Source organism: Arachis ipaensis, chromosome B03 (assembly GCF_000816755.2).
Source record: "Arachis ipaensis cultivar K30076 chromosome B03, Araip1.1, whole genome shotgun sequence".
NCBI lineage: Eukaryota > Viridiplantae > Streptophyta > Magnoliopsida > Fabales > Fabaceae > Arachis > Arachis ipaensis.
The window spans coordinates 122,957,347-122,973,249 of record NC_029787.2 but is presented as its reverse complement, the minus strand read 5'-3'; the positions used below and the strand labels follow the sequence as shown (position 1 = coordinate 122,973,249).

Sequence of the window (15,903 nt, the reverse complement as noted above, 5' to 3'; positions counted from 1 at the left end):
AGACTGCAGCGTAGAACTGGCGTTCAACGCCCTTTTTCGTCATCTAAACTCGGCCAAAGTATAGACTATTATATATTGCTGGAAAGCCCTAGATGTCTACTTTCCAATGCAATTAGAAGCGCGTCATTTTGAGTTCTGTAACTCCAGAAAATCCACTTTGAGTGCAGGGAGGTCAGAATCCAACAGCATCAGCAGTCCTTCTTCTACCTCTGAATCTGATTTTTGCTCAAGTCCCTCAATTTCAGTCGGAAAATACCTGAAATCACAGAAAAATACACAAACTCATAGTAAAGTCCAGAAATGTGAATTTAACATAAAAACTAATAAAAATATCCCTAAAAGTAACTAGATCCTACTAAAAATATACTAAAAACAATGCCAAAAAGCGTATAAATTATCCGCTCATCAGCCTCCATTTTTTTCTGAAGTTGGACACAATTTATCCTTCTAGATGGATGTGAATCTGCGATTCCCTTCCACGTAGTTTTTTATTTTGCTATTTATTTTATGTAAAAACTCTTTTAGTCTCTAGCGGTCTATTTACAATTTAATATAAGTATAAATTGCGATAATTTGTAATAGTTTATGTATAAATTTTAAAATTTCTATACTCTATAATAATTTATATAATTAAAACAAGTTTTGATACATGTTTTAAATGTTCGTAATATGAAGAGTTCAAGTGTTATTTAAAAGATATTAGTTTATATTTTTAGAATGTTTTAATTTAATTTGATGTATTTTGATTTTGTATATTTAATTATTAGATTGGGTTTTATGTTTGTGAGTTTAGATCTTTTCTATATTTTAACCTAATAAGAGGTTATAAATATCTCATAAACGAGGGTAGTCGTCGTATAGAATGATTTAGAGGTTTAAAATTTTCTTTTGGTTTCGTAATGAAACCATGGTGTGGACAATTGAAGTTGAGAAGTCTCTATTGTTGCATAGAAGATTGAGAAGTCATTCGATTCAATTTTCAAACTAAGGCGTTGACAAGTTAGGCTGAAGAGTCCCTTTCTTGTTGCGTCAAGAAATTGGGAAGAGAGTAGAATGATTCTCTTTGTATTCAATTTCAATATATCCTTTTTGTTTCTATTTCAATTTCAATTTATCTTTTTTTATTCCGTTTGAATCTTTATCTTTTGTTTATCTTTTATTTCTTTATCAGTTCAAAAAATATAATCATTATCCGAATGTTGTAATTGAGTAATTTAAATTCTACTTTATTTATTTATGGTAAAAAAAAAAAAGACATACTATTTAATTAATTATTATTTTCATTTTTTTGTATAAGATCTTAAAGAATATTTATGGAATCCTAAACTTGAGAATCTGGAGCAGCAATTTTGTTCTTTTGAGCAGAGGACTTGACGAATTCGTTCCAATATGGATGATTTTCCCACACAAGAGAATTTTCTTCAATGGGAACACTCTTTGTCTCTGGCAAGAACTTGTAGATAAAGATACTCATAACAATCACAAATAATGCAAAGAAGATGAAGAGCCCGAACTTCATATGGCACAACATCGCAGTGAAAACTTGGGCAATGGCAAAGGTGAAGATCATATTAACTGAAACGTTGACGCTCTGAGCCGCCGATCGAACTTCAAGTGAGAATATTTCACTGGGTACCAACCATCCTAGTGGACCCCACGACCATGCAAATCCACCCACGTAAATACATATGAATACCACAACAGTTAAGGCAAACCACTTGGGAAGAACTCCAGGGTTTTCATCTGTTCCAAATTTGCTACCTATTGCAGCTGCAATCACAAGCTATACATACACACATACACAACAAATTAAACTTATATATATACCAACAATAATATTAATAATGAAATATTTATTTTAGTTAATGAAACACATGTAACTAATATACCTGACAGATAAACATTTGAGCACCACCTTCGAGAAAAAGCTTTCGTCTGCCAACCTTATCAACGGTAAAGATGGAAACAAGGGTGGCAAGGGCGTTACAACCTCCGGTAATCATGGCAGGCATAAGGGAAGCAGTTCCACCAAAGCCAATAGTTTTGAACAAAACAGGAGCATAGAATGTGATGACATTCATGCCAGTGAGTTGTTGGAAGAAGGGAATGGCTATGGCCATGGTGAGGTGAGGCATGTACTCACTTTTGAGCAAAGAAGACCAAGGATGCTTGACCTGTTTGGAGGCTTCACTGGCAGCAACAAGATCCTTAAACTCCTCGTCAACATCATTGGTTCCACAAATCTTGAGGGGTTCCTCCTTGGCCTTCTCAGCTTGTCCACGCTCGATCAACGAGTTTGGTGAGTCAGGAAGAAACATTGCACTGATGATGATCATTATTGCAGGGACTCCTGCCAAACCTAACCTATAGCGCCACCCTTTGCCGTTCTCCATCTTGGCAAAAAGGTAGTTCAGAATATTGGCAACAAAAATGCCAATGGTGATTGCCAATTGAAACAACATGTTAAGTGCTCCTCTGTATTTGTATGGAGCAACCTCGGACACGTAGATCGGCACAGACTATCAATGAATAAAAACATGTAATGATTATTATAAATTAGGAAGAAACATCACACAGATAATTATTATTATTAGTAGTGCCTGATTAGCGCATCCGATTCCAAAACCTAGCAACATGCAGCCAACAATAAGCATCAAAACTTGCTGGGCGAAGCCGTTCAAAGATGCACCGCCGAGAAAGAGAACACCGCCGGAGATCATGGTGAGGCGCCTACCGAAGGCTCGACTTACCTTGGATGCAAAGATTGAGGCCACAAGAGCAGCCAAATAGAGAGAGGAAGTGAAGAGTGTGAGCACTTGGCTATCAAATTTACAATATTGGTTATCAATGGGCTTAATGTTGTGCTCCTTTGCATACACATCAGGAAAGAATTTCTTCAGAAAAGGATCCATGGAGGTGACTCCACCTGAAATGCCTAAGTCATATCAAAACCTCCTTTCCAGCTTGATTTAATAGTTTCTCTTTCCATCCTTGCATTTTATCTAGAATCTTCTCTTGTATCCACTCTAGCGCCTTGTTCTTGGATCTTCCTCATATCGCTGGTAACCCTAGGTATCTTCCAGAATCTTCCCACGACGTCATTCCGGTGATCTCTTCAATGTTTACCCTCCTCTGGATAGATACCTGACTTCCAAAAATCAGTCCGGATTTCTCAGTATTAATTATTTGTCTTGATGCCTCCGTATATTTGTTTATGATCTGAATTAGTTGATAAATCTCCTCTTCTTGCGCACCTGCAAAAATAATATAATCATCAGCGAATAATAGATGAGTTATGACCGGTGCAGTTGGAGCTAACCTTATTCCTGAAATAAGATTATCCCTCAACGCCTTTTCCATGAGAATAGTAAAACTTTCCGCTGCCAAGATAAAGAGATAGGGCGATAGAGGATCTCCTTGTCTGAGACCTCTTTGAGGGTAGATCTTGGTTGACAATTTTCCATTAATTATAAATCTATAAGTAGCACTTTTCACGTAGCTTATCATCAACTTCACCCATTCTTTACTAAAACTGAACTTTTCCATGACCCTTTGTAGAAAATTCTGTTCCAATCTATCGTATGCCCTATTCATATCCAATTTGATGGCTATGTCATTACTTCCATGATTTCCTTTTCTATTTAATTTGTGAAACACTTCCTCTACTACTACTATATTATCCTATATGAGTCTTCCTTTTATAAAAGCGCTCTGAACTGGAGATATGATGACATTCTAGCACTTTCCTTAACCTTCCAACCAAGACCCTTGTTACAATCTTATATATGAAATTACAACAGTTGATGGGTCTGAGGTGATTCAGGCTTTTCGGTTGACTCACTTTGGGAATCAAAACAACAATTGTTTCTCCTAAGTCCTCTGGTAAGCTACTGTCTTCAAAAATCTGTCTCACCACAGCACACACTTCTTTAATCAGAATATCCCAATGCTGTTGAAAGAATAATCCGTTTAAACCATCTGGCCCCGGAGCTTTTAAGCTTCCCATACTAAAGACTGCGTCCTTAATTTTCTCGTCTTTGATCTTTGCCATTAGCTTATCATTCATCTCTCTAGTGACTCTCGTTGGTATATCTCTTATGCACTATTCCAGGTTCCTATCCCCTTCAGAAGTAAACAGCTTAGTAAAATGTGTTTCTACTAACCTCATTATGTCTACTTCTCCTTGTATCCAATGTCCTGCCTCATCTTTCAATTTGTCAATTCTATTCTTCATTATTCTCTGTATGGTTGTTGCATGAAAGAAGGCTGTGTTTTTGTCGCCCCATTTTAACCATTTCAACCTTTATCTTTGCCCTCAATATTTTTCTTCTTGTTTCCAAAGATTTGATATCTGGTTCTTCAGTTCTCTCTCTTCTTTGATCTCTATCCGTCATATCGCCCTCTTGTATTTGATGTAACTCACTTTCCTTTTTTTCTATTTCTTTATTTACTCTTTTAAACTTTCTTCTGCTCCACTCCGTCAACTCCCTTTTGCATCTGCTTCTCTTTCTAATAAACTGATTCCAACAATTTATGTTTCCATCATCCTGCTGCCAACTCCTCCTAATTACCTCTTTGCACTCCTCATGCTCTGTCTAAAAGGCCTCAAACCTAAATTCTTTTTTTATCCGATCTCGCGGTTGTGTTTCCAAAATTAAAGCACAATGGTCTGAATTTATTGCCTGAGCAGCTTTTAGGATAACATTCTGGTATATATGCAGCCATTTCCAATTTACTAACACCTAGTATTTCCCTAGTGATAAAGTTGTTTCTTGGATTGTTGTACCATGTGTACCTACTTCTTTTAAGGTCAATATCCATTAAACCATTATCATCTACAAACCTTCTAAATGTATCTAAATAAATTATTGGTTGTGGATGAATGCCTACCTTTTCGTCTTGACTTAGAATATCGTTAAAGTCCCCCAAATAAGTTTGAGGTTCTTCCCTGCTCCTATTACTTACCGTAAGCTCCTGCCATAGTTTCCTTCGCTTTTGGAAAACTGGGTTACCATACACAAAAATGCCCTGCCATTTCAGAATATTATTAATGTTAATACTAGCTTTAATATAGTTATCACACCACTCGTAAACATCGATATTAGTATTAGATGTTCATAACAAACATAGTCCACCGGACAAGCCCTGGGGTTCTACGCAAAACATCTTGTCAAAATTAAGCCTTCTTCTTATCCTATTCATTTTTTCTTGACTGGCCCTAGTTTCCATTAAAAACACTATAAGCGGCTTTACCTTTTTACATAGATTATACAACTCAGAAATTGTCGGGGCAGCCGCTATTCCCCTACAATTCCAGCTAATGATACTCAGGGCTGAGGTTGGGGCATGTTAAGATCCGCCTCCTCAACCATTTGTATTCCTTTATTCTGACCAGAGACATGCTTAGCTAACCGATACTCCCCTGTGCCCAGAGCGGTGATGCTGTTCTTTACTTTCTTGGGTTCCCTGTCCTATTGCTCCTCCTTCCATTCCCTGTATATTAGCAATGGAACCTGTTTGTTTTCTCGTTTCCTTTTCAAGTTCAGCTTCAATTCCAACTTCTTAGCTAGTCGCGTTTCCCAATCTGCCTGTGCTTCCGTTCCTTTATCTATCTTCATCGCTTGCTAACTCTACATAGTAGACGTTCTCAACTGGCTTGACATGCTGACCCACAAATCCATGTTCTCCATTTTGAGCTTCCTTGGATAGCTTTCTTAAAGCATTCTCCTCCGTTCTACCCTTCAGCAGTTCTTGATTTTTTTTTCCCTCTGTTCTGGCTTCACATGTTTGTTTGTCCCTCATTCTTGCTAACATAAGTCTTTTTAATTCCTGGCCTATGGTTTCTTTTTCTTTTTCTTTCGGGCCCAACTTCCAATCTTCCATTTTATAGCTGTTCACTTCTTCTTCTTCTTCAGTTATATAATTATTCAGCCCATTTCCTTCAACATTCCATGCTTGCTGATGTAAAGCCCTTGTGTTGGGCCCAATATCCCTTATTTGTCCGTTTTCACCTGATTTCTGCACCTCATACCTCCTTTCTCCCTTATGGGCCTTTTTGTTATTGGCCCATTCGTTGTTCCTCTCTCTTATCTCCTTAATGAGATTGCTGAGTTTATAGGCTGCTCCTAGGTCACGCTGCGTATCCCTCTCTTCTTGAAAATCAGGAATTTTCAGTACTTCTTCTACTTGCTCCTCTGCATCTGCCATATCTTCTTCTCTCCTCATTTGGTTTTCCCAGACACTTTTCTCCCGGATTTTCTGCTGCAGTACTTGCTCAGCCCTAATCTTACTCTCCTTAGAGCTTTGTTCTTCACCACTCTCTCTATCAGGGTTCAGTTGCTCACACGCCAGCTCCTCCCCTTCCTCTCTCCATCCTTGTTGTTTTGAGATGCCTCCTCCCATGGTTGGACCTGGTCGTCCCTGGCTTACTCCTAGTCCCGGTGAGTATTTCTTCTTTGTTGGATCCCAGCATGCCATGACTGTTGGATTCTTGCATGTTTTCTTCTCATGCCCTATTATACCACAGTTGAAACAATAGCTGTCTAGTAGCCTCTCATACTTGAAAAAGACCCACAATTGTGGCAACTTCTCTCTATCTAACCAGAATCCTATAGGTAGAGCCTTAGTGATATTGATGCTAACCTTGATTCTTAGATATGGTCTCCTAAGGACTCCATCTACTTTTGGATCTTCAGCTTCGGCCAAGACTCCTAACATTTCGTCGATAAGAATATATGTCTCTTTATCCATGAAGTCATGTGGAATGCCATGCACTTGAATCCAAAATTTCATGAAGTCATGGTCAACTTCGAAAACTGATTCGCCCTCCCTCCATAATATGAGATTGACCATGTTTCCTTTGACATTCCATGGTCCATTTCGAATAATCTGTAGCCCTTTTTTTCTGTCTTTGAAGCTGAATAACATCTTCTTCCATCCAATGTCTGTAACTGCAACACCTTGAGGGTTTTTCCACATTTCCAGCAAAGCATTCTTACATGTTTTGAAATTTATCTCCTTGTCACTTATTAACTTACCCACCACATTTAAGCATTCTTTCTTATATCCCAGTTCTCTAGGCTTGTTGAGCTTGATGACTTTTTCTTCGATATTGTTCATGTTGTAGGTTGCTAAAGAAGAGTTGTTGTGTATTTCAGGTTTTCCAGTGGTTTTGAAGGTTCGAGTTGAGCGATGATTATGTGAGAATATAGATTTGGTAATTGAAACAAGGTTGAAAATAACTTTCTTTTTGGAGAAGAACCCGAAATTCTTAGAAAACTCACCTATTGAGAGAAAAAGAGCTCCTAGAGGAGAAAATAACTTTTTTTCTATAAATGAATAAATGTTAAATATTCAGATTTTATAAAATTATTTTTAGTTTAATTTTTTTCATATATAATGATTTTTGTTTTGTACATATATAGATTTTTTTTTCTTTGGAATTTGGAGTGCACTGAGAAAAACGGTGGAAGCAATCACTGGGTGGGAGCCGCGGGACCCAACTCAACAACCCACGATGGGTTTGGGTATTTGTTAAGAACTATTCTATTGTTTTTTATAGAGATCATCAAGAACTATTTAAAAGCCTAAAAAATCAATAAACAAACATATTCCTCCTAGAGAAATAGTTTGCTTGTTAATAGATATAAACGAATTAAACAAATATTTTATCCCGTTTAGTTACTCTTTTTTTTCGGACTTGTTATCCCGTTTAGTTTGAAATTTATTGTTTCTTCTTCGTGGGCCTTTAACTCGGTTCATGTATATATATAAAAAAAATACTCGGTTTATAACCATGTAGATGTAGACCGAAAAAAAAAAAGCATGTAGCTGAATTCTGAATTTTGGCTTAACTAAATAGTGAAGACTGCAAGGCCAAAGAAATAGTAGAGCCTGTGGACGAGTTTGAATTTGAGACGTTTTGTATTAGGGCAAGTGGGCAACTGCTAATAACTCTGTCTCCTTTTACCAAAAAAAAAAAAAAAAACCTCTATCTCCTCCTAGCTTTAGACAAAATCATAAAAAAACTGTATACCAGAAAAAAAAATCATAAAAGATAATTACTATAAATATTTGAGATTCATAATATAACATGGAACTATATATTATATACGCGATCTTTGTATACTTATTTTATATGTTTTACCTCTTATATTAAAAATTATAAATTGGGTAAAGTATATTTTTTGTTCTTGAAGTTTGGCAAAAGTTTCGAAAATAACTCTAAGTTTTATTTTATTTTAATTTTGTCCCAAAAATTTTTTATTTGCATAAAAAATATACCATCGACGGCTAAATTTTCAAAAAATTTAAGACCAATCTAATAATAATGTATAAAAATTATGCTTGATTTGTTTGTGTTGAGAGTTGTTCTTATGAAATTGTTGTTGAATTTGTCTTAAATTTTTTGAAAAATTAGCCGTTATGGATATATTTGATACAAATCGAAAACTTTTGGAATAAAATTGAAACAAAATAAAACTTAGGAATATTTTTAAAACTTTTATCAAATTTTAAGGATAAAAATGATACTTTACCCTTTTTATTATATTTTTTCTTTCGGAAGAGAATCAAGACCAAGAGATAACCTCTGTGTCTGTGGTGACTAGGCTTTTTATTTCACAACAATTGGGCTTATGCCCAAAACGAAATCTCATGTATTTTGAGGCAATAGAAAAGATGAGATAGGCCCTCAACGACGGAGTGGTGGCTAGAAGATGAAGAGTGAAGACCTCCTCCTAGTGCCTGGAGAGAAGCTTGAGTGAGATCCGGTTTATTGTCCGGGTAGGGCGGTTTCGGGTCTTTGGGCAGATCAGCCTAGCTGCCATTGGGCCACATCCAAAAAAAAAAACTGGCGTAGTCACTCACTGCTCACAATCACAAGCATAGGTCGGTGACTGAACGAATGGGCAATGCTTCCAAAAAATGTGGAGAGGAAACTATAAGCGTAAGGAGCATGAAATTGAGAGGCCCATTTGAACAACATTCTACATTCATCATTTCATTCACCAACACCATTCGTATACAGACCGTATCAACCCGAATAATAAACCGGAGCAACCCACCATAATTTCTCTTCTTCCCCTTCAACTCCACACACACCAACACTCTCCCCACTCAAATCAATAGACCCAAAGATCAATCGGAGATTCAGATTCCTGCAACGATCCGACAGCACCCCTCAAATCCCACGGGATCGCCGTAACACAATCTCATAGATAGAGAGAGAGAGAGAGAGGAAGAAGAAGAAGAAGAAGAAGAAGGAATCGGAAGAAAAATGGGGCTGGGCTTGTTATCTTCAAAGGCCATGAGACCCACCTCAAGGCTACTCAATTCTCAAAACCCTAGGAACATCTTCATCCGCACCATTGTCTCCAAGCCCGAGCTCCAAAAGCCCGAAGCTGCCCAGGCCCAGGCCCCTCCCCCGGATCTTCCGCCCCGGACCCCCGTTGCCGGCGCTAGGGTACACTTCCCTAACCCGGAGGACGCCATCGAGGTGTTCGTGGATGGGTACCCGGTGAAAATCCCCAAGGGCATGACTGTCCTTCAGGCCTGTGAGGTTGCCGGCGTCGACATTCCCCGCTTCTGTTACCACAGCCGCCTCTCCATTGCCGGTAACTGCCGCATGTGTCTTGTCGAGGTCGAGAAGTCTCCCAAGCCTGTTGCTTCTTGCGCCATGCCTGCTCTTCCTGGTCGGCTTCTTATTCTTCTTCTTTTTCTTTTTGAATGATTAGCTGTTGTAGTTCGTCCTTTTGTTGATTATATGCATAGGATTTCATTTTGGTGTCCCTCTTGTATTGTGATTGCCGGATACGGTTATGACATGTTGGAATTTGATCATGTTCATGATTAGAGGGATTCGGCACATTATGATGATTTCTTTTTTCTTTAATGGATTTCCACTGGCATGTACAAAACTTTGTTATTAACAGTTTATGTCCAAATTTGTGCTTCCTTGAACATATTATGAAGTTTGATCGGGTTACGTTGTTGCCTTGTTGACATATTATCTTTGGTGCTTTTTTTATTTTATATATTTTTTAAAAGGAACAAACTTTCAAACCGTTGTTTCTGTGTTTAGTAATTATCCGTGTCAATTGTTAATTTTGCAGATTTCTCATTAGTTCTCCCTTTCTCTCTTTGCACACTGATTTCCCTGTATCGTGTTTCTATAATAGAGAAATTATAAGTTATCATTCGCATTAAGCCGAACACACTAAATGAATACAATGCTTGGATTTTGTTTGGATGGGGTTTTAACCTTTTATTGATCTGTAGGAATGAAAATTAAGACCGACACACCTGTTGCAAAGAAAGCTAGAGAAGGAGTGATGGAGTTTTTATTGATGAACCATCCACTAGATTGCCCAATTTGTGATCAAGGTGGGGAATGTGATCTTCAGGATCAGTCAATGGCTTTTGGTTCTGATCGTGGTCGGTTCACTGAAATGAAGAGATCTGTGGTAGATAAGAACCTTGGACCTTTGGTGAAGACTGTGATGACTCGTTGCATTCAATGTACAAGGTAAATTTTTTGCAAATCTAATTGTGTGAATTTTGGATATAAAGGTGCTATTTCTTTTTGTATCAAAATAAATAAATAAAGGTTTTGTGTAGTGGAAGTCAGGAATGCATTATGTTATACAAGCTATGATTATATTGTTCTAGATAAGTAACTTCCACTTTAATGGTTTATATCATGTTTATTTGTTGAATAATCTTTAAAAGAATTAAGCATCCCCTTATTCTAAAATGAGTCAGTGGTCGATACCACATTATGGAAGATTTTGAAAAAGATTATGTATTAAACTAATTTACATGGAGTGAAAATTGCCTTCCTTGGAGATATGTTAATCTGATTTTCATTTTGTTCCTGTTTGGGCTGGCTTTGGCTTCTTTTAAGTTGTCTTAAACTAATTTACATGAAGTAAAAATTACCTTCCATTTTATGTTTTCACTTACTCACTTGAATGCTAAATGTTGTGTAAAGCAATGTTATGTGGTTTGCTAAAAGGCTCTTGTGAAATTCCTTTTTTTCCCCCCAAACAGGTGTGTTAGGTTTGCAACAGAGGTTGCTGGGGTTCAGGATCTTGGCATGTTAGGTCGTGGCAGTGGAGAGGAGATTGGGACATATGTTGAGAAACTTATGACAAGTGAACTTTCTGGAAACGTGATAGATATCTGTCCTGTTGGAGCACTCACGTCGAAACCTTTTGCTTTTAAAGCCCGAAATTAGGAATTGAAGGGAACAGAAAGCATTGATGTTACTGATGCCGTTGGATCCAATATTCGAATTGACAGCAGAGGACCTGAAGTCATGCGTATTCTCCCTCGTCTAAATGAGGTTTGATCTGATGAAAATATTTTACTTAACTGTTTGTGGTTCTTTCTTGTGGTTGCTAAGGCTCCAATTATTTTTGTGGCACTTAAATTTATTTGTTTCTGTAAACAAAAATCATCACTCTGTTGATACACTAAGCTGTTGTTAGTCTGCAGATGTTTAAGGAGCACTTGATCCTCTTGTGGGTGAGATATTGGAGGGACAGTAAGGTTTTAACATGTTAATGTATTTTTGGTGGGGTTGCATTCCCCCATTAGTTTTTCACTCAACAGGATCCTGTGGGGGGGAGGAAGGGGAGGGGATGGGAGATTAAGGTGCTTTACCTAGACTCCCTGCATGCCTTATATTGGACCCCACAAACTTTGGCCTGCAAAAGTTTTGTTGTTCAACATATTTTTTCATAGTTACATGCTTCTTTGTCATTGTTACTTGTTGCACCTTTTTTCTTCTGTCTAGAAGGTTCTTTTTTATATTTATAGTTTGCCGATATAGTTTATTCTGCATTCCCTTTGCAGGACATAAATGAAGAATGGATTTCAGACAAGACCCGCTTTTGTTATGATGGTTTGAAGAGGCAGAGGTTAAATGACCCTATGATTCGTGGTCCTGATGGACGTTTTAAGTCTGTCAGCTGGCGCGATGCCCTTGCTGTGGTAGCTGAGGTTGCCCACAAAGTTGAACCAGAAGAAATTGTTGGAATAGCTGGCAAACTTTCCGATGCTGAGTCCATGATTGCACTAAAAGATTTTGTAAATAAGATGGGATCAAATAATGTGTGGTGTGAAGGCATTGGTGAAAATACTAGTGCAGATTTGAGATCGGGATATATTATGAATACTAGCATTGCTGGTCTTGAGAATGCAGATGTCTTTCTGTTGGTTGGTACCCAGGTATATCACTAGTCTCTGATTTTAGTGAGTCATTTCTAAATATTCCTTATGTACGTCTTTCTAACTATGCTGATGATCAAATGGTTCTTGTTTTATTCAAATTCCATTTCTTTTTAGTAGTTACCGTGTCCATGCACTTGATTCTATAACTGTTATTTTGGGGTTTATAGGCATGGGTAGGTTTAGAGAATACAAGACTATCAACAACAAAGAATTTTTGTGAAGTATTCTATATTTTTGCTGAGTTCATCTACTATTTACACATTGTGCTTTCTTGGGTGCATTATTTTTTTGTATTTGGTTATCTAATACTATCTTGTGTGTTTAATATCAAATTTGCAGCCAAGGGTGGAAGCTGCTATGGTTAATGCCAGAATACGCACGACTGTCAGAGCAACTCAAGCCAAGGTTGGGTACATCGGTCCTGCTACTGATTTCAACTATGACCACCAACATCTTGGTACTGGCCCCCAAACACTACTTGAAATTGCTGAGGGCCACCACCCATTCTCCAAGACTATATCAAATGCCAAAAACCCTGTTATCATTGTTGGTGCTGGAATCTTCGAGAGAAAGGACCAGGATGCAATTTTTGCAGCTATTGAAACCATTGCAAAACAAGGGAAGGTTGTCAGACCTGATTGGAACGGCCTTAATGTATTACTTCTTCATGCTGCCCAGGCTGCTGCACTTGACCTTGGACTTGTGCCTCAATCTGAAAAAAGTCTCGAGTCTGCAAAATTTGTATATTTGATGGGTGCCGATGATATAAACTTGGACAAGATCCCAGCTGATTCTTTTGTTGTTTATCAAGGTCACCATGGTGACAAGAGTGTTTATCGTGCCAACATCATTTTGCCAGCTGCAGCATTCAGTGAGAAGGAAGGAACCTATGAAAATACTGAAGGATGCACTCAACAAACTCTGCCTGCAGTTCCAACAGTTGGTGACTCCAGGGATGATTGGAAGATAATTCGGGCTCTGTCTGAGGTGTCTGGAATCGATTTGCCCTATGATTCAGTTGGTGCTGTTCGTGCTCGAATCAAGATTGTAGCCCCAAACCTACTGCGCCAAGATGAGAGAGAACCAGCTACATTGCCATCTTCTTTGAGGCCAACCTTCAATACTAAGATGGATACCACTGCATTTGGGACTGCCGTAGAGAATTTCTATATGACCGATGCAATTACCAGGGCTTCCAAGATAATGGCACAGTGCAGTGCACTGTTGAAGAAATGAAGCATGGATTTTAATTTTTTGGTTTAAATAAAAAACAGAGATTCATGTTTTTTGTTTTCGTGGACAATGCACGAACTTGCACCCCCAAAGTTTCTCGGTTGTTGAGAGTACCTAATAAAATTAAATTAGGCTTTATCTATTCCATTGTAATATGCAGTGTAAAAGAACTATTTTGTAGAATTATTGCCATGTACAATTTCGGGTTACCCGATTGATTGTGAAGTTCACTCTTACCATGAAAATTTTCCATGCGAGAAAACCAAATGGTCAAATTCGTATGGCTAACTATCGGCTTTTGCTATTGTATATAATTAAGTGTTTATGCTATTCAGAGCACTTGCCAACATACCATAACAGTCATTAATACAAATATGAAAACTCGTCTCTCTTCCCATCTCATATAAAGGAAGCATAAACATTCTAAAGCAAGTATATCGGTAAAAGAGACGTAACTTGTTCATGACTCTTTCTTTTTATTCTTATTGTTTGGTCAATTGTGAGCATGTTGGTTTGGGATACCAAATCCACATCCATATTCATAATGTTCGAGTATCTGCGGGCACTTACATACAGTAATGCAAAAGCAGAAAAGAAGTGGAAGGAAAAATATCTTCAAGATGACTATTGATCTCATCTATGTCCTAGTTCTTGTAGGGAGTTACTTCTGAACCTTTGAAAATGAAGAGATGTCTGACTGATTAAACCAGCTCTCCCAGTTCTTGCCATCAGCCTTCCTGACTTCAACGTGAGTCAATGTTCCAGGGTCCACACATCTGAAAGTAACCGCAACACCATCCGGGTTTGACCGCGGATGATAGAACGAGCTTATACCGCAGATCTTGCAGAATGTGTGCTTTGCAGTGTGAGTGCCGAAGGTGTAAGTTGTAATAAACTTGGAAGATTCCCCTAAAAGCTGAAAATTGACAGCAGGCACAACAAAATGAGTATTGCCTCTCATGGAGCAGTCAGAGCAGTTGCAGTCCCATGCAACAATACTTGAAGGAGCAACCACTTTCCACCTCACACTCTTGCAATGGCAACCTCCGGTATGCACCACTGTTTCAGCATCCATTTCTAGTATCTAGAAAGAAAGAAAGAATGAATGAATGAAAACAAATGGTTCACAATGAAACATTGGTATTAATTCCTCTCGGAAGTTCACATAGACAAATACACAAACATCTTATGAGCAAGTATATTATAAAGAATTAATATGCACAGCTATGGGATTGTTGACCTCGACGAAAGTAGAAAAATTTGTAGAAATGCATGATGACGAATAAGCAACAAAATTTAGAATGCTATTGCTCAAGAAAACAAAAGCAGGAGTATTTGTTTCCCCTAAAACTAGATAAAAATTTTAAAATTATCCCTACATCTTATTTTGTTATAAAAGTTTTGGAGTTGCATCGAATTTACCTAATAACTTTTTCAAAAAATTTATGACTAATTCAACAAAATTTTACAAAAATACGCTTCAACACAAACAAATAATAGTTATCATGCATTATTGTTGGATTGGTACTAAACGAGCAAGGAATATATTTGATATAAATAAAATAAAATAAAACTTAAAAATATTTTTAAAATTAACAAAATTCAAATGTAAAAAAATATATTTACCCAGTAAAAATACAACAGTTTTCTTGATTGAAACAGAACTACCAAGCATAGCAGAAACTCAGAATCTATGCATGAAAATGATCAAATATTCTTAAGAATAAAGAGTAGGTATCAGCACAAAAATGAATTTTGACCTGATGGGAAGATAGTTATTTGGGACTCAGCCTACTTCACCTGAAAAAAGGAAAACTTTTCCCAACTTTGCTTCGGCTGATATGACCTTTCATATCTTATATTTTTTATTTTTTATATATAGATATAACTGTGACTGACTTTTGCTTAAGAAACATTTAAAATACAAATAATATTCAGAAAGCATGTTAGTACTTAGTCATTTTTCGTTTAAATTTAACCATAAAATAAAGAAAAGGAGCCTAAGCAACTATTATATAGTAAACGATCAAATTCACCCTAAATTTTAAATTAGTCCCAAATTTTTTTTTAAATAAATTTGTCTTTCAAAAGTTGCTAGTATTAGTATACACCTTAAGTGATATTATAATACACCTTTAAAAATTTTAATTGATTATTAACATAATAAACTTATGAAATTAGATTAAATCAAAACTTAATTAAGGAGATAACTTGAGACATTAGAATTTCTTAATTTATAGTTGATTTAATCTAATTTTACAAGCTTATCATGTTAGCTGCCAATTAAAATTAGTAAGTATACGTTGTGATGTCACTTAACATGTCACGTGAGCAAATTCTAACATCATTAACAATGGAAGTGGTGGAAAGATTAATATGACTAACTTAAAATCTTTGAAGGCGAATTTAATTAAAAAAAAAATTGGAGACCACTTT

The 15,903-nt window shown here is 37.0% G+C and overlaps 3 protein-coding genes and 1 long non-coding RNA gene across 6 annotated transcripts; 1 reads left to right on the top strand and 3 right to left on the bottom strand.

The window, feature by feature from the left end:
* Positions 1,247-4,051, bottom strand: LOC107633741 (sugar transport protein 12-like). Its single transcript, XM_021117434.1, has 5 exons — positions 3,796-4,051; positions 3,145-3,254; positions 2,601-2,945; positions 1,890-2,519; positions 1,247-1,783 (listed from the first exon to the last, which is right to left on the bottom strand). Exons 1-5 carry the CDS (start codon positions 4,049-4,051, stop codon positions 1,322-1,324), a joined length of 1,803 nt encoding a protein of 600 aa, XP_020973093.1. The 3' UTR covers positions 1,247-1,321.
* On the top strand, positions 8,976-13,701 carry LOC107631245 (NADH dehydrogenase [ubiquinone] iron-sulfur protein 1, mitochondrial). Its single transcript, XM_016334626.2, is given in 5 exon segments — positions 8,976-9,692; positions 10,279-10,525; positions 11,050-11,344; positions 11,857-12,231; positions 12,574-13,701. Coding segments are annotated over 5 exon segments (2,229 nt in total). The 5' UTR covers positions 8,976-9,277; the 3' UTR covers positions 13,471-13,701.
* On the bottom strand, positions 9,750-10,389 carry LOC110270368. Its single transcript, XR_002359824.1, has 2 exons — positions 10,262-10,389; positions 9,750-9,879 (listed from the first exon to the last, which is right to left on the bottom strand). It is a non-coding gene; the product is annotated as an uncharacterized LOC110270368 (long non-coding RNA).
* On the bottom strand, positions 13,559-15,437 carry LOC107631247 (centromere protein V). Of its 3 annotated transcripts, none has more exons than XM_021119570.1 (2): positions 15,228-15,360; positions 13,559-14,544 (listed from the first exon to the last, which is right to left on the bottom strand). In XM_021119570.1, the coding sequence occupies exon 2, from the start codon at positions 14,540-14,542 to the stop codon at positions 14,129-14,131; it is 414 nt and encodes a 137-aa protein (XP_020975229.1). In that variant the 5' UTR covers positions 14,543-14,544; positions 15,228-15,360; the 3' UTR covers positions 13,559-14,128. The 3 variants fall into 3 exon arrangements, with proteins under 3 accessions (XP_020975229.1, XP_020975228.1, XP_016190113.1); XM_021119569.1 differs by having other exon boundaries at positions 13,559-14,551; positions 15,094-15,232; XM_016334627.2 differs by having other exon boundaries at positions 13,905-14,551; positions 15,228-15,437.

What these genes read in the sequence shown, in the direction of transcription:
- LOC107631247 (XM_016334627.2), bottom strand. Translation starts at nt 14,542, where the DNA reads ATGGATGCTGAAACAGTGGTGCATACCGGAGGTTGCCATTGCAAGAGT.
- LOC107633741 (XM_021117434.1), bottom strand. Translation starts at nt 4,051, where the DNA reads ATGGCAAAGATCAAAGACGAGAAAATTAAGGACGCAGTCTTTAGTATG. An exon ending in CCTCAGACCCATCAACTGTT is followed by an intron (nt 3,255 to 3,795) that starts GTAATTTCATAT and finishes TTATTTTTGCAG; the next exon opens with GTGCGCAAGAAGAGGAGATT. An exon ending in GACTGATTTTTGGAAGTCAG is followed by an intron (nt 2,946 to 3,144) that starts GTATCTATCCAG and finishes AGGAGGTTTTGA; the next exon opens with TATGACTTAGGCATTTCAGG.